The 18,791-nt window shown below is 35.7% G+C and overlaps 1 protein-coding gene and 1 long non-coding RNA gene across 2 annotated transcripts in view; one reads left to right on the top strand and one right to left on the bottom strand.

Moving 5' to 3' along the window:
- LOC125680065 (uncharacterized) overlaps positions 1–18,791 on the top strand; it is a 58,863-nt gene that overhangs the window by 14,519 nt on the left and 25,553 nt on the right. Inside the window, exons 20-24 of the mRNA XM_056153466.1 lie at positions 753–1,007; positions 1,135–1,221; positions 5,239–5,298; positions 11,104–11,172; positions 17,128–17,418. Of these exons, the coding sequence (XP_056009441.1) occupies positions 753–1,007; positions 1,135–1,221; positions 5,239–5,298; positions 11,104–11,172; positions 17,128–17,418 (762 nt within the window). The remainder of the gene's footprint in view (positions 1–752; positions 1,008–1,134; positions 1,222–5,238; positions 5,299–11,103; positions 11,173–17,127; positions 17,419–18,791) is intronic.
- Positions 4,981–11,369, bottom strand: LOC125679450 (uncharacterized). The gene is made up of 3 exons (XR_007371823.2): positions 11,076–11,369; positions 5,753–5,804; positions 4,981–5,300 (listed from the first exon to the last, which is right to left on the bottom strand). It is a non-coding gene; the product is annotated as an uncharacterized LOC125679450 (long non-coding RNA).

Raw genomic sequence — 18,791 nt, 5'->3', positions numbered from 1 at the left:
AATACGACGCCATGAAAGTGACACAGCTCTCTCTCTCTCTCTCTCTCTCTCTCTCTCTCAGTGGTGTCTCGTTTTGTATTTTATACCCATTTATGTCGTAACTTCCCTATGCAGCTATTTCAAAAACAACAACAACCCCCTCAAAAAAAAACCAAACAGACAAAAAAAATCAAAGCCCCCCGAATCGTATAGCAATATTTCAGAGCATTCAATTCATTTTGGAGTTCATGGAGGAGGATATTGTGAATGTGATACAAAAAATATAATTTTACATATATAAATGGAGCACATATTTGGTGTTATACTTTCATGCAAAATACTAGAATCTGATTGGTCGAGAAGCATTTGAAAAACCTGAGAACAGAAAGCACGCGCTCCAGGGTGATAGTATCTAGCAACGGGTAACAGTACTTGACAACGGGTGATATTATAAAAAAATTATCACATGTGTCAAATTTATGCGCGTACGGTTCGCCGTAGATTGTTAGACGACGTCGTTTGAGCGTTTGTAATAAACACGAATACCCGTATCGATATACGAGATATCGCATGACAGTTTTTGATCAAATGTAAACAGACGTAAGATTTGTTTCCTGCTTTGCTGTTTATATAATATTCAGTATAATAAAACAAATATTGCTTGTAGTTAAGGGTAACATTGAAAATGTTTACCCCTCGATGTTAAAATAAGGCAATGAAACGATAAATCGTAGATATAATCATATTTTCAAAATCAGTGTTGTTTTTGACAGGGAGGGTTTTCTACAAGTGAAGAAATGTGTGCTGCATTCATATTCCATTACCCTCGATCAAAATTAGTCAACTGTCTTAGCAAACCACTCTACGATAGATTCCACCAGAAAAGCAATAATCCTTGGGGTCTTATGGCACCTTTAACATCTACGTTTAATACATTGGACTGGACAAACACTACTGTTTCACAAGAGTTCATGGACAGCCTGACCAATGATACGTATTTCCTTGTTTATGGAAATGACAAAAATCAGGTAACTTTATAAAGACGGTAGATGTAAAATCGTCTGTCAAGATATGTTAATGGTGTGTGCAAATGAATGCCAACAATAGAACGTGCAATTTTATCCGTCGATATTACTTATGTTTTTCTTTTTTCAGTATAACTACACTACTTTCCATACGCGGGGTATGTACCCCAAAGTACCTTACACTGCTCCAGTCAACACCAACTGTGGTGTTCAACACTGAGTGACAGTGGATTCAAAGTACCGCACACTGCTCCAGTCAACACAAACTGTGGTGTTTAACACTGAGTAACAGTGGATTCAGAACTTCAAAAACATTTTCTGCGCGTCTTCCTTTTTATAAAAATCATTGTTGAATAAACATGAAAAACACGTACCTGTGCATACTTATAAAGCTAATAATATCGATCTGGGAATGCAATTGTGTAAAGGGGACTTCAAACTTCATATCACAGCCCTTTCATTTATCGGTTAATTGTAAAAGTGAGTTCATTTCTCAAGTGTCAACTGGTTGGTAGGTTTTATAGTGTTTAACGTCCCACTTGAATTTTTTTCATTCATTTGGAGACGTCAAAATTGCCGATGAAGGGTTCCAAAAGTTAGGCATCTACCTTTGAACAGGGAGGGAGTTTTATCATGCCACACTTGCTGAGACACGGGGCTTCGGTTTTGACGGTCTCATCCGAAGGACCGCTCCTTTAGTCGCCTCTTATGACAAGCAAGGGGTACTGTGGACCTATTCTAACCCGGATTGTCACGGGTTGCCAACTGGTCAAATATCATAAACAATCAAATAATTAATAACACTGCATGTTGGAATGTTTTCAATCCTATCAAGGCTGCATTCAATTCCAAACGATGCAAACGGACAGTTCTTGTATGTCAAGCATTTTTCGGAAGGAATGTTTCAATTTGAAGTTCGAATTACCGAGTTGCCCCGATTTCTAATTAACCCCTTTCGATTACTCTTCAAAAATCGTTAAAAAAAATTGGAAACAAAATAAGTAAACAGACTGTCTTCATAATTGCTTTGGATCTAGATCCATTTCATTATGTACGTTTTCTATCGATTTAGGTTAGCATTTTACCCCTATTCCCTGTATGATAACAACCGAGACCAGCGCTCGCTGCAGTAGCACTTTATAAATAGCAACTGTGACATTGTTATTCAAATAATATCCCGTGTAACAAACCAAAGAAATACATTTCATCCGTGTTAGAATAGATCCTCAGTACCCCTTGCTTGTCGTAGTATGGGGCGGTCTTTCAGATGAAATATCAAAAAGCGAGGTCCCGTGTCACGGCAAGTGTGGCACGATAAAGATCCCTCCCTGCTCAAAGGCCGTAAGCGCCGAGCATAGGCCTAAATTTTGCAGCCTTTCACCGGCAATGGTGATGTTTCCATATGAGTGCAATATTCTCGAGAGGGACGTTAAACAATATACAATCAATTCATATATTACTGCACCTTTTAACATAGATACTTTCTGGTACATAAAATATAGATATTATTGACCTGTAACGTAACAGCTGGAAATCACCTGACCTTTACCACCTGGTGTGTATAGCGTGTATTAATGTTGTGTACATACATGTACACCGCCTCTACCCACCGTAAAAAAAATCCTACTTTCTATAAGCTTTTGAGATTACACTTGTGAGACACTAATATATGTAAAAATGTGCAACAAAATAAGCAATCGGGCCTGCCTAATCTTATTAAAATTAGATTCTTTGATCTGCACACATGCATCTAACAAAACCGTATACGGAGGTCAAATCTAGTGACCTTTTAATGTTCATCCAATCAGAGGACTCTTACTACATGTATTTGCATTCGGTAAACGAAAACTTCGGAAAAACAACAAATATGACGACCGAATATTGGCTCACGTTATAAGTTTTGAAAGATTGTAAGGTTCAATTTTTGAAAGAGGAACAGAAAGATGTGTTAATAGCTGTGCTGAATAATGAAGACTGCATGACAGTTTTTTCTACCCTCCGTGGTAAATTAATCACCTGTTAAATCAAAACAACCTTTTCCTTTGTAAGTTTTAATTCCAATTTATATAGCTTCTTAATTTGGGAGTTTCTTTCACTGTCGGTCTCTCTTACAACAAGTGAAAATGCACACAAACAACAAATATTTGTCAAACTCTACACTTTTTGAGGTGTCATCGGCGTGTCTGGCACGTTGTTATTACCGAAATAGGTCGGCGGCGATAAGTAAGATTTCAGTGTTCCGAAAGACCCGAATTTACACCGTCAATTTAATAGCCAATGCGGTGATTGGTTAAACTAAAAGGTCACTAGATTTTACCTCTGTGTATAACAATTCCAAAGAACTATCAGTAAAATTGAAATTGCATAACGTTTCTCAAATCAACATCAAAAGGTATGAATTTTCAACACTTTACACGGCCATTCCCCACGATAAATGAAAGAATATACCTCTTGACATCATACACAGGTGCTTCGTCTATAAAAATGGAAAACGAAAATATTCATATCTAGTAATCAGTCATTCAAAAACTTTGTTAAACACCACTCTGATTTCACGTACATGTACCCTGAAGTTGAAATTAAAAATATGCTAGAGTTCGTCACTGAGAATATTATCGTAGTCTTGGGTGATCAGCTTTTCCAAAAATCTGTAGAAATTCTCATGGGCAAGAAATGTTTATTCAAAATTTCTACGTGAGGAGAGAAAAATCTCTTGCTGTGGCTTTCAATACGACATTTAGATGTATCGACGACTTTTTATCTATAACACTTTTCATTTTCATTCACATGTCGATTTGATATATCCCTGTGAACTCGAAGTAAAAGACCACAGAGTTGTCCACTTCTGCTTTATACTTAGATATTTTATTGAAAATAGATATTAACAGCAAAGTAACAAATCAACTTTATGATGAACGGTGTGATTTCAGCTTCTCCACCGTCAACTTCCCGAATTTATGTAGCAATATCCCATTATCACCTACAATGTACATGTAAACTTGTACGGTACCAATTTTGATGCACCAGATGCGCATTTCGACAAGTAATGTCTCTTCAGTGATGCCCAACCGAAAGGTTTGAAATCAGAAAAAAAAAACCAAAAAAAAAAAAAAAACCAAAAAACAAAACCAAAAAAAAACCAACAAAAAAACCCCCAATAAACTTGCTAGAGCTATTTTAGGATACATATGGTGTTTGTATCTCTCAACCGATTTGATACACAAGAGCTTGTTCTGCATATGATCGGTTTTGAAATCGAGGCAGGCTACTTACAAACAAGTTGATGGTGCAGAGGTTTCAACAGTCTCGTTTAAAGACAGCATTTTCTATGGTCGTTATGACGATTTAGTTTACCGATACAACCTATCATTGGGTCAAATGTTGTCTGACGTGTTTCACACTGATTGTAAGGCCGTTCTGTACACACTGATTGTGACTACGAATTACTCTGTTTACTTGACCACGATAGTGGCTATTTTATCCTCCTTAGCACCTGATCCCATCTTTGTTGTGTCCAGAGATCCGTGTTTTCAGTACACTTAATTCCGTATTCTCTATAGGAATTATGACAATGATCGCTGTTCGTTATGTAAAACTTATACAGTACCAATTTTGATGCACCAGATGCGCATTTCGACAAATAATGTCTCTTCAGTGATGCTCAACCGAAAGGTTTGAAATCCGAAATAACTATGAAGTTTTTTATTTACGATATTCATTTAATCCATCTACATATCCGAAAAAATACATATGGTTTATTCAAAGTTTGGAAAAAGAATATTGAAAACGTCAAAAAGAGAGCAGGAAAATTGAAAGTTTTTGGACTACTTTACATTGGCACCAAATTGTATATCCTACAAATGTCACTCACTTACACAGGTAAAATTGCAACATATGTTTGGATATTCATATGTTAAACATATGTTGCAATTTTACCAGTGTAATTGTTCAAAGTCAAAAAGAAATATCTCTGTGATGAAACGGCATATTCTTTATTGTTATTAAGAAAAATTTCGAACACATATAATTCCCTGGGATTTTGTTGTTGTTGGTTTTTTACATGTTTTCCACTATCTAAGATTTCCAGGGCGTGGGCCTGTTGTTTTTACAGCTCCTCTCACAAATCGATAAGGTTATCTCGCACTTATTGCTGCACTGCCTTTTCTTCAGGTAGGGAAGGTTTCTGCAGCCCAACTGACATACGTTACGTGACTTCTGACATCCCACCTTACAGGTGACAGCCAGCGTGGTGGACACCATCAGTCCCACCAACAGAAGCGTCGCCAACAGTCTGGTCTGAAAGAATTCAAAGACTAGTGAACAGATAGCGATGTAAAAGATGAAGATAGCAAAGAGGTATTAATCTCATAGACGCTATAAAGAGTACAAAATTGAGAGCAGATGTAGTGATGTTGCCCATCAATTTCATCAATTCCTTTGACATGTAATATAAAACATAAATTATGACCCCTAAATCACATCGTGGTTGTATTTGTCTTCTAAAACTAGATGTCATTTCTTTGGAGATTATGGTATGATCAGATTTATAGAACACACCGATGGTGATATTTAATAATTAAGCAACATATTTGGAATCGATCACTACGCTAAAATGGTTAAACGATCAGGATAGGTAAATAAACTCTATTGGTTGAAAATGTTGATGTTGGGATGAAAACCCTCATCATGTTGCACGAAGTAGTGCTTCGTATATAAACCCAGGTAAGAGGTTTTTTTTTAAAACTTACATTCATTGTTCCTTGATGCTGTTACAAATCTCAGATCTGTTGTGAATGTAAACTGTAAAGAGTCAATGGCATAATATAAAAATACACATCATCAACACTAGGTAATGGTTTGTTAATTTTATCTTTTTATTTTATTTTTGTCTTAGAGTTATCGATACAGACATGGTAGCATGACTTATAAAACTTTTAAGTAATATCTTATATTCAGAGAAAAGAATAGATAAACAGGGGGAACAAATGTTTACTTCGTATATGTGATTGGGGATAAAATAAGGTAATCAATCTTGAATGGATTTACTAATTGTTAAAGTTGCAGATTTTTCACATCAATATATTTTATACGATAATGATCAAAATTTAAGATCTCACAAAACCCAATACAATTTCTTAACAGAAAAAAATTTATTTATTACCACAAAGTTGAAGAGGTGTATTTCAAGTTACAAAAATAAATGCAGTGGGAAAAGCAAGATTAAGTTGAACTGAAATATCTAAATTTTCAATAAGAGCAAAAATGTCAACTACTTAAATGAAGATTATTGATCTACATACATAGAAATAAATATAAGGTAGACATAAACAATCAATGATTAAAAATTAAAATTCATGAAAAATTATGAGAACCTATAAACATTCAGAAATAAATTTCATGTCTTTGTATACATTCTAAATAATAAAGGCAAAATAATAGACTTTCACGATGTTGATTTTTAGGTTATTTCTGTACACAGGATTTGAGATAATAGTCAATCAATCAACACATACATCTGAATTAAAAATATCATTAAAGCAATTGTTTATCATAAATCTTAATTCATTCACTCACATTAGCAACGTAACACTGGCTGGTCCAGAGGGGGAAGGGGGTTCTGGGGGTTAGAAAACACCCTCCCCCTTTCTGGGACATCTATATGTAGTTTTAGCATTAATCAGAAATTTCTTAAATCAATATATATAAATATATATATATATATAAAGCACAGAAAATTTCACTTTATTTGGATACCCACTTCCGCCCCTACCCGGTGTTGAACTCGCGACCTGCGGAACCAAATCTAGCAGCGTGTAACCAATGCGCTAGACCGCTCGACCATCTAGGCAAGTTATAAAGACTTGCTTTCGATGACGATGGGATTCTCGCCATTGCTAGGAGATTTGGTTCCGCAGGTCGGGTAGGGGCGGAAGTGGGTATCCAAATAAAGTGAAATTTTCTGTGCTTTATATTAAATATTTCTTCACTTAGGGCAGTTGAGTTCATTGCTATTTCTGTGCTTTATATATATATATATATATATATATATATATATATATATATCTAAATCCACGTTTATACTTAATAAAACAAATCGAGACAAGTGAAACATGTTCAAAATAAATACTCTTTTCTGCAAAAATGAAAATTTACGCAAGTTTCAAGTCATTATAAATATTTTTACGCTAAGGGAAGTAACTCAAATTAATGGCTCTTTGGCTAATTCTGTCAGTAAAGGCTCAACAATAGCATGGTTTCCCAGCAATTGTATTGTTTTACCTTAATCATTAAGGAATTTCCTTCAAATATTGTCTATACCTTCTGGACAAATTTCATTGTATTGGATATTAATTGATTTTCAATAAGAAATTTCATATTAGTACTTCCTACACCCAAACTAAGCCAAACAATTATATCAACCCATGTATTCATTTTTGTTTTCATGAAGTGTCCTTGATTCAGGAAAAAATGTTAGTTATGTTTAACTACATAATACAGAGACTGATGTTGATACTTACGTCAAGGATTTGTACTGCAGGGAGTTGTTTTAAGGTCTGTATCACAGAACTTTTATACTGCACCGCAATTGTTTCATTACCGGGGTATGTCATAGTAAATCGTAAATTTTGTAACATACTTCTCTCATTAGCCAACCAAATGTCTACACTAAATGAACTTTTAAACCTTAAGCACTCATTTACATTTATTCATCAACATCAAACATTATCATGGTAAAATATTTTGCCTTTGTACTAATTATTTTGGCTATTTCATAATAGTTATGCACTGATATGTACCACATTTGAACTATATTTTTGATATAGAAATTTGTACAATAATATATATTCCGTTATGTATTTGTGCATTGGTGTACATTACACTATAGATGTGTGCAATGATACAAAGGAAGGCAGATCTTGGTACAATATTATTGATAACACTAGATCTTTGTACGCTAATGTATATTGCACTATATCTTTGTAAATTAATACAGATTACACTTGATATTCATACACTACTGCAAATTTCACCAGATATTTTTACTATTTCTCTTTAGTCCGCATACCCCTTGCTTGTCGTAAGAGGCAACTAAATGGGGAGGTTCGTCAGATGAATCCCTAACAACCGAGGCTCCTTGTCACAGCAGGCGTGGGCTGTGCCATAATAAAGACCCCTCCCTGCTCAAAGGCTGTGTGCGTCGAGCATAGACCTATTTTTTGCAGCCCTTCACTGGCAATGGTGACGTCTCCATATGAGTGAAATATTCTCGTGCGGGACGTTAAAAAATATACCACCCCATATCTCTCTCTCTCTCTCTCTCTCTCTCTCTCTCTCTCTCTCTGTGTGTGTGTGTGTGTGTGTAAATCACATTAAATCTTTGTACACAATTGTTGATTACACTAGATAATTGTACACGAATGTAGATTAAATATGTTTATATCACTCCAAGATTTGTACACTAATGTTCATTACATTAGATATTTGTACACTAATGTTCATTGCACTAGAGATTTGTACAGTAATATTCATTACACTAGAAACTTGTCCACTAATGTTCATTACAGTAGAGATTTGTACAATAATGTTCATTACACTAGAGATTTGTACACTAATATTCATTACATTAAATATTTCTACACTAATGTTCATCACACTAAAGATTTGTACATTAATATTCATTACACTAGAGATTTGTACACTAATATTCATTACACTAGAGATTTGTATACTAATATTCATTACACTAGAGATTTGTATACTAATGTTCATTACACTAGAGATTTGTATACTAATATTCATTACACTAGAGATTTCTACACTAATGTTCATTACACTAGAGATTTGTATACTAATATTCATTACACTAGAGATTTCTACACTAATGTTCATTACACTAGAGATTTGTACACTAATGTTCATTACAATAGAGATACATATAATGTTCAATACACTAAAGATTTGTACACTAATGCTAATTACACTAGATAATTGTACACTTATGTAATTTTTGGGGCGCTAATGATACAATCCTTTGTCGCACCTACCACTCCTTGATTTTATTTTTAATCCACCACTGCAGTATGTACATTTTGTATTCATTATTAAGAGAACTATAAGCATACATATCTTTTTCTATACTTGTATAAATCATTTTCTATAAAAACATCAATTAAAAAAAATGAAATTACATGTTGAGTGTATCTTAAAATTGTGAAGCATTTTCATAATATTTACAGTCATGCTTCAAGCTATATATGTAGTACATTTATTAAACGGAGCTTCCTCCGTACTAGTAAAATCCGTTCATATGATGACGGTGTGGAACTGTTTTGTGAAGCAATTTCACAACATTCTTGACTGAAAAAAACTTTCAGTGATCATACTAGTACACAAATTTCTAGTACAATCTCAGTGATCATACTAGTACACAGATTTCTAGTACAATCTCAGTGATCATACTAGTACACAGATTTCTAGTACAATCTCAGTGATCATACTAGTACACATATTTCTAGTACAATCTCAGTGATCATACTAGTACACAGATTTCTAGTACAATCTCAGTGATCATACTAGTACACAGATTTCTAGTACAATCTCAGTGATCATACTAGTACACAGATTTCTAGTACAATCTCAGTGATCATACTAGTACACAGATTTCTAGTACAATCTCAGTGATCATACTAGTACACAGACTTCTAGTACAATCTTAATGAATGTCAAATAATGTACTACAAACAGGACGGCATAATATTTGATAATGAAGAATAGATGAAAACGAGTGCTAAAAGTTTAAAAGTTCAAATGATCTAGACATACCTTCGGTTAATGAGAGAGAAAGAGAGGGATGTTACAAAATTTACGATTTACTATGACATATCACCATTACCGCGGTAATGAAATGATTACGGTACAGTATAAATTGTCTGTGATACAGGACACAAAACAACTCGATCCCTGCAGTACAAAGCTTTCGCGTAAGTATCAATAATTCCAACTATAACTTTCTTATGTAAATAAGCATAGATGCTACATGCAAAGATTTCTTGTTCTTGACCATCTTAGATAACCAAGGCCTCTGTGGTCAAGTGGTTAGAGCATCGCGCTCACAACCACAGGGCATCTCACCTCTGGTTGGCGCGGGTTCGAATCCCGCTCGCGCCGGTAAGTGCGAAAGATTCCCAGTTTACTTGCGGAAGGTCGGTGGTCTCTTCCTAGGTACATTATCTGGGTTCTCTTTTCCTCCAATAAAAACTGGCCGCCACTATTGTGGAGTGTGGCGGAAAACAGCAAAACAATTAAATAATCGCACGTGTTTGCAACTCTCTCTCTAAACGATATAAACAACCATCTTTTTACAAGTTTCAATCATCCCAGATCCGACTAAGAGCAGGGAATAAGAAATTCTAACATACTTGGATATCGGTAATAATCATTGTAAATCTAATAACTTCATAATTTTACTTTTATGAACTGTTGTTTCTGAAACAGATAGTATAAAATCTGGACACTTATTCCTTACAAAAGTATTGGTTGTGTAACTTTATGAGTATAAACTTTAACATTTGTATTGGTTATGTAACTTTATTAGTATAAACTTTAACTTCAAGTTGAAAGGTCACTAGTACGTCATAACTCCCGTATGGGGAAATATAATACAATGAAATAATTAACAAGGCATGAATCCCCTCTCTTTCAGTGTTTATTTGTTTATTACAATGAAAATGTATACATTTTACGTTCTCGACAGATCTGAGATTTCACAAACCAACAATGAACGTAAGTAAAAGTTTACACACGAGTTTAAACACTTCATGGAGTAATACGGTCTTATTGTAGGAAATTAAATTATTACCCCCAATATAAATTTATCGTTCAATCATTTTAGTATAGTGAATTTTTCTAATATTGTTGCTTCACATTCAATATGTGATCGCACTTGTAAAAGACAAATATGACTCAGGTGTGATTCAGGGATATTTTTAAAAAAAATTATACTTCACGTATTAAATAAATCAATGAGCTCATCTGAATTAAGACGATAATGATTTTAATCAACATTGCTACCTGTTCACTAGTCTTTGAATTCTTTCAGACCAGACTGTTGACGACGCTTCTCTTGGTGGGAATGATGGTGTCCACCACGCTGGCTGTTGCCTGTAAGGTGGGATGTGCAACATCACGCAATAACTGTCAGTTGGGCTGCAAAAAACTTCCCTTCCAGAAGAAGAGGGAGTGCAGCAACAGGTGCGAGACCAAATTTTCGGGTTGCACGAGACGCTGCGAAAACAACAAGCCCACGCCCTGGAAGTCTTGAATGGTGGAAATCGTATAAAAATGAACCCCAAAGGAATCAAATGTGTTCGAAATGTTTCTTAATAGCAATAACGAATATGCAATTTTATCACAGATATATTTGTTCAGATTGTAAAACTTTGTTAATAATTTGATGCTTATCCAACAAAAATCAATTGAAGAATTAGACTATTATTTTACATATGGTGCCGTAGATTAACCACTGGAACTGACCGGTGAAAGTGCCTGCCAGGGTATAAAGATCCTGTGGTGTGGCAATCAGACAGGTTCGGTCGCTGTTGGGAACGGCTACCATTAAATGCGGGCAGAGCTGTAATCGCTGTAGAAATGCGTGCAAGCGTAATCAACAGGCCACCTTTTTCTAAGTGTTTACATGTAACTAGCGGATCTGCGGTCCAGAAAATTTCAAAGAATGTGAAAATAAATGTAAAGTTCTGATAATCCTTCTGCAAAAATATTCATCGATGGAGAAAATACTAGTAGTTTGTTAAACTCGAAGGAAAATCATGAAAATGATTTCAATATCATTCCAATTTTCTCATTCATAACAGATTTACCAGTTATCTATCACTTTTAAGATGCGTCCCCCAAATCACACACAATGTTTAATGACTATTGATTAAATATTGTTTAACGACCCTCTCGAGAATATTTCACTCCTATGGAGACGTCACCATTGCCGGTGAAGGGCTGCAAAATTTAGGCCTATGCTCGGCACTTACGGCCTTTGAGCAAGGAGGGATCTTTATCGTGTCACACCTACTGTGACACGGGACCACGGTTTTGGCGGACTCATCCGAAGGACCGCCCCATTTAGTCGCCTCTTACGACAAGTAAGGGGTACAGAGGATCTATTCTAACCCGAATCCCCACGAGATTCTGTCTAAAAGAGTTTTGGACATTAATCGATAGACAAAATAAAAAACAAACAGTCGTTCGGACATGCCGATCGGAAGTAAATTTTTTCTACATATTTCAGGAGAACGAGCACATATAAGAGTGTTTACCATCTTTGAAAATTTCATTAAAGATTAAATTTCATTACTTCCTCTATCGACCGGAATCGACAGAAGTGACTGATAGACGCATATCGGAAGTCTACATACAACAGTCTATCATCCACAGAAGTTTCGTAATTCAATTTTTAAGTTTTTGAGAAGTAACAAGAAGTACGGAGCACGTAATTTTAAGTTGCCATGTATAAAAGTTACGAGTAGAACCAATCCCACACTTCCGTTTTGGTATAATCTACACATTGCATAGCAAGCATTTAAATGAAAGGTGAAGAGAACGAACAGTAATCAATCTCATAACATAATATGGAAAAACAAAGACAGTTTTTACTCATTTTCCGTCACTTTCGATGACAATCGGATATAACTTTCTATAGGTCACAGCGACTCCATACTGTTTATAATCCCCTGAAAGTTTCACGTCCCTATCTGAAAGTTTTCTTGAAAGAAAGGTGTAGACTATAAAACAGAAAGCGGTTTAAATTCTTGAAAATAAATCGAAAATATTGATAGTGATTGCTCTTTCGACAGACACTGTAGTTTTATGAAGGTCGTTAGAAATTAAACATGCAAACTAGATCTATATGTATACACAGACAAGGGAAGGGTCATTATCGGACCCTTGGGGTTCCGACCCCTTGTTATAAAGTGCACTCCCGTGGGGATCCGGGATAGAATAGGTCCTCAGTACTTCTTGCTTGTCGTAGGAGGCGACTGAATGGGGCGATCCTTCGGATGAGACTGCAAACCCTGAGGTCCCGTGTCACAGCAGGTGTGGAACGATAAAGATTCCTCCCTGCTCAGTGGCCGTAAGCGCCGAGTATAGGCCTAAATTTTGCAGCCCTTCACCGGCAATGGTGATGTCTCCATATTAGTGAAAATTCACGTGAGGGACGTTAAACAATATAAAAATCAATCATCATAAAGTGCAATATCGATAATAATTTTGATACGCCCGTCTTTAGACGCCGTATTATGGTACAGCGATGTCTGTACGTCCGTCCATCCGACCGTCTGTCCGACCGTTCGGGGTTTTCTCTTTATAATTTCATTTCCCTTTCACATATCATGCTGAAACTTGCTGTGTAACTTCATTGTGGGTCACTCTGGTTCATACTGCAATTTTGATTCATTTCGACCTTTTCCCCAGGAGTTTAGCCCCTTTATTTGGAAATAATTATTATACGGAGGGTACATAAGTTGTCCGCCCTACTCCTCCCACAGTTTTCAAGTGAGAGCCTTCTTATTTTGTGGAGTGTTTGTATGGGTATTGAAGATGTGCACGTGGGATGGATTTTGATTTTCTACATTTTTTGAGAAAATTACAGGTTGTTGAACTTAGTCTATTTAGAAATTAATATTCTATGAAGGGTACATAATTTGTCTGCCCAACTCCTCCCACAGTTTTCAAGTGAGGACCTTCTAATTTTGTGGAGTATTTGTAAAGGTACTGAAGATGTGCATCTGGTGAAGGATTTTGATTTTCTTCCATTTTTGAAATAATTGCAGGTTGTTGAACTTGGTCCATTTTGAGGAAATCTCAATTTTTAAGCAAAGATCCTTTGTTGATATGAAAGTTTGTCACAGCCTCATGATGGCTGATACTACCTGAAGCAAAGTTATTCAAATTATAGCACAAGAAAAACACCATATGTAAACATTTCACGGGCGTATTATGTACCGTTTGTGGTACTCTTGTTAATAAATGATCTGGATTACACATCATCACATAAACAGTGTGCGAAACTAACTTTAAAGTCCTATAGACTTTCGGTCCATAGTCATTTTATTTCCTATAGACCACAACAAATTCCTATAGACCAAAATTTAACATGCAATATTCAATGTTATTAAAAAATAAATAATTGACACAAATTCGGTTTGGCAATTTGTTCATAGTTTAATTATATTCTTTTTCAATTGCGTGCACGGCAAGCTTTTCAATTAGAATTTCGTTTTCTTTTTCTTTTTGTGCCAGCTCAGTTTCACTGTCTGATTCTTCATCTAAGTCACTTCTATGTTTCGTTTTCTCATGATTTTCTGCGACTTTAGCCTTGCTGGAACTTGTACTGACCGCTTTGCGTTTGATTCAAGTGCGTGCATCTTCCACATATTTTTAAAACCATTAAAAAGGACATTCCGAATTTGCATGAAAATGGCATACATTGAAGTAAATATCAAATTGCTCCCCCCCTTTAAAAATGGAATAATCTGATTCGAATGGTTTGTAATTACATTGGGGAACATTTTATTACAGCTAAGGGGGGAACAGAAACATCAGCGTACTACATATAAACTGGTCCCGCTTCTCATATATGTTAGATAAGCAGCAGAGAACCAGTTATTTTCTCAGAATTCCTATGGACAAGTCGGTCTATAGCTATTTTGATCATTATAGACCGACTCGATTTTCTATAGACATTGTCTATCGGTCCATGGTTAATTTCGCACACTGCGTAAATACGGAAGTTAGCGTATGCTTACATGCCTAAACGAAAAATATATATATATAAAATACAAACGTATGGGGAAAATAAATTTCAAGTCATTTAATTAAGGAACAAATTGAGCCCATGATCTGTTTGAAATTTATACAAATAAGTGAATAGATATGTCATTAGTGTTACATCGTATTTTACAACAATGATTAAACGCCGGAGTACATATCCATTGTGTGATGCAGGGTAAAATTTCCTATACTTGTGTGCAATTTTATTTTCATTTTATTATTTCTTTTTATCAAAATCATTTCATTATCTTATTTTTTTTTAATCCGTTGAACATAGTTTACTTATTGATGGAAACTTGGCTCACATGAGCAGATCGATACATGACATTTAAAATTCTAAAATGTAAATCTTTTCTGTTATTTCTTATATCATCCCCCCTCCCCCCAATTTTAGTTACATGAAAGTCCAATCTGACTAAAGTACAGACCTATATTATTATATATATAATAATATAGGTCTGTACTTTAGTCAGATTGATGAAAGTCAATAAAAATTATTCTATCAATTGTTTAATCATTCTAGGAATTTTCTTTACGTTACACTAGAGATCGTGCTCAAAATTTCCATTATTTTTGTTGACAACTTGCATGGGTTACTGCAGACGATAAGGATATGTTTAAGACCACGAGGGAATAATGAATGGATATTTCTTTCCATGGTAGGATTAATTTCAAATCTACCTCCATAGAGAAAAGAGTTCTAAAAAGTCAGGCGTAAATCGCAATCGTAAGTGTTACGACTGCGATAGGTTTCGTGAAACGCTCGTAAACGTGCGAGTCAAATGATCTTAAACGTAATCGTACGTTTACGATCTACGATCGGTTAGTGAAACGGCCGCCTGGTGTGAATGTCACTGGTCCTCGAATATGACCTTAAAAACCGAGGTCCCGTGTCACATTAGGTATGGCACGATAAAGAACCCTCATTGCTCAATGGCCGTAAGCGCCGAGCATAGGCCTAAATTTGAAGCCCTTCACCGGTCTTGCTGACGTCTCCATATGAGTGAAAAATTCTCGAGCGAGACGTTAGCAAGATGCAATCAATCAATCAATCAATCACAGGCTTTCGGATAGGACCTTACAAACGGAGGTACCGTGTCGGGACTGGCGTTGGCACGATAATAAAAACCCTCACTGCTACAGACCTGAGCGCTAAGCATACACAGCAGGTCTATTTGTGATGCTTCACCTATAGTTGGTGATGACTCAAATTAAGTGAAAATTCTGAAAGGGACGTAAAACAAACACCTTTATTTAGATTTTCTAATGTCATTTAAATATTACACAAATATGCGCGATATCTTAAACACTGCTTTTTATGAAGAACGTCAAAAACGAATTGTGACCATGTAGGTTAATGTAAAAGAAAGGGTAACAGTTTACCAAACTAACCGCACATGAATTATTAAATGGAAGTTATTAGATGAATAAAAGATATGAAATACATATGTATATAATTAATATGAGAAATAGGTATAAACTATGGACGTAAAATATTTTTTCTATTGGAAAGTCTTGAGCAAGGTTACATTGTATTCACGATGTTTTCGTGGAAATCGCCATTTTATTCTGTCTAAGGAAGACATTACTTTTTTTTTTATACCTCCGTCTGTATAATTTGGGTGAAGAAATTTGCAAACCAGTCCCTGGTATACACTAGAGCCTCATGATTTTTATTAGCCAACACTGATTTGAACGTATTTTATTGTATATGTGTTCAATATACAAAAGGATCGGCAACCACACTGGTAGGTACAGCAACTTTTATTAGCTATCAGAGGTGCCCCAGCACTGCCGGAATGACGGAAATGCACTTTAAGGGCATGCCATTTCTTTTCTAAGACTTAGTGTCATTATATTCTACGACCGATCACTTGCTTTCCTGTTTATAATATTTTGTTGTCAATTCTTCACACTTGAAGGAAAACAACCATCGTCAACTTTAGATAACACATTTTGGATTCACTACATAATGTATTTAGAATTTTTATACTGAGACATAGTTACTACATTGTACAATGAACTGTACTTGGTACGTGCTGTAAACTGCGAATGGGGACGGCTACCCGTATCTTATCTGGCCATGTCTTAAAAATTCACAGATAAAAAATGGTGACATAGTCTGGTTGACAAGTGTGTCCCAACAGAAAAGTACGTGTAGCCTAGCATGACTCTGTGACCTTCATTCAACTCTGGGGAAGAGGAGATAAATCAGTTACCCGAAATTTGTTATTGGAACATCCAGAAACCACTTCCTACATGACATCCTATAATGGCTGAGTTGACAGGAATTTTGGTAGTCTTCCTTTCGGTCGTAGAAATAATTATTTGTCTGCCTGCACACTCCTCTCGGACGACAATTCCTACACCGTCCGAGACCTTCCCAAAACATGTTGTACTAGATTCAACTGGAAACTATCATCTGTTTTGGAAGTTTAATTCCACTCATATTACATTCGAGGCTCACGTGAAGACTCGTGGGTATGTGGGTCTTGGACTGTCCCCTAACGGAAAGATGTATCCGGCGGATGTCGTCATCGGATGGGTGAAGCATGGACACGCATATTTGACGGTATGAAATGTAAAATTTGAAGATGCAGTACACAGGTAAATTTGCAACATATGTTTAACATATGAATATCCAAACATATGTTGCAATTTTACCTGTGTACCCAACCTATATTATTTAAAATTTTAATAAATTTTCAACGGTAAATATTTACGTTATCAATAATACACATTCAAGTACTTGTCGACGTTACCAGTAAAATGATTTGGAAGAGTTTTACACGTTTTCTTTGATTTTGTTTGGCTCATGTAGTTTCCTTTTATCTATCAATGATTTACATGATTTATTGATTGATGTTTTCCGTCACACTCAACAATTTTTTCAATTATATGGTGGCGCCCAGTTTTTTATTCAATGATTTACACATGTACATAAGTTATTGGTAGATTTTATGTGTATACAACTGGTTTTTCATCTATTCATATACACAATCTTATTAGTGACTTATGTTTTAAAGTTTCATTTAAGAGTCTCCAGCTTTTTGTGATGTAATACGAGGTCGCTCTGCCCTATGGATTGCACTTACATCCGTCAAAGACGTGTTATGGTACGCAGGGGCGTAACCAGGGTAATTTTGATGTGGACGTCCGATTAATCAGGGTGTTTTGGGGCTGGTAAATTTTAGACGATTTCGATGTGAATATTCGACCCTCCTGAACGCATTTTTCGCACACTTTATAAAACTATAGGAGTGGATATAAACTGAATCCGTAATAAAAATTCCGGAGAGGTCAAATATAATTGTCATGAATATTGCCCTTCACTACCTTTTGATATTTCTAATCCTTCTCCTCCTCTCTCTCTCTCTCTCTTTCCCTTTTTACTTCTTTTTTTCTTTTGTTGCAAAAATGATATGGACGTTTGTGCGTACAAACGTACGCCTGGTTGCGCACCTGCGTGGTTCGTCCGTCCGTCCATCTGTCCAGAACTTGTAGGCGAAATACAAAATGAACCGTAAGCTTTCACTTTACTGAGAGGAAGATGCGTATTGTTTTTCAAGGTTAACGATCAGGGTCATAGTATCAGTTAATAAGTACATCTTGCAGGAAGAATACCGACTGAACTATAGGGGCTAGTACCGTCAAACTTAGTACACATACTCTTCATACCTAGTGAAGGACGCCTATTCTTCTTCAATGTCAGGGATTGAAGTTCAAGGTCATAGTATCACTTAATAGGAAAACCTTGTAGGCAGTATTCAGATCAAACCGTAAATTCCAGGATCTTACAACTTGATACATTTTAACATCATATGACAAAAAAAATATGCCAATTGTTTCTCAAGGTCAGAAGTCAAAGGTCAAAGTCGTGGTATCACTTAGTAGGAATCATAGACAGGACATAGACCGAACCGTAAGCTCGAGGATCTTACAACT

This window comes from Ostrea edulis, chromosome 2 (genome assembly GCF_947568905.1).
Source record: "Ostrea edulis chromosome 2, xbOstEdul1.1, whole genome shotgun sequence".
NCBI classification, from domain to species: Eukaryota; Metazoa; Mollusca; class Bivalvia; order Ostreida; family Ostreidae; genus Ostrea; species Ostrea edulis.
Note: the sequence above shows the minus strand (reverse complement) of the source record. Positions and strands in the feature narration are given on the sequence as shown.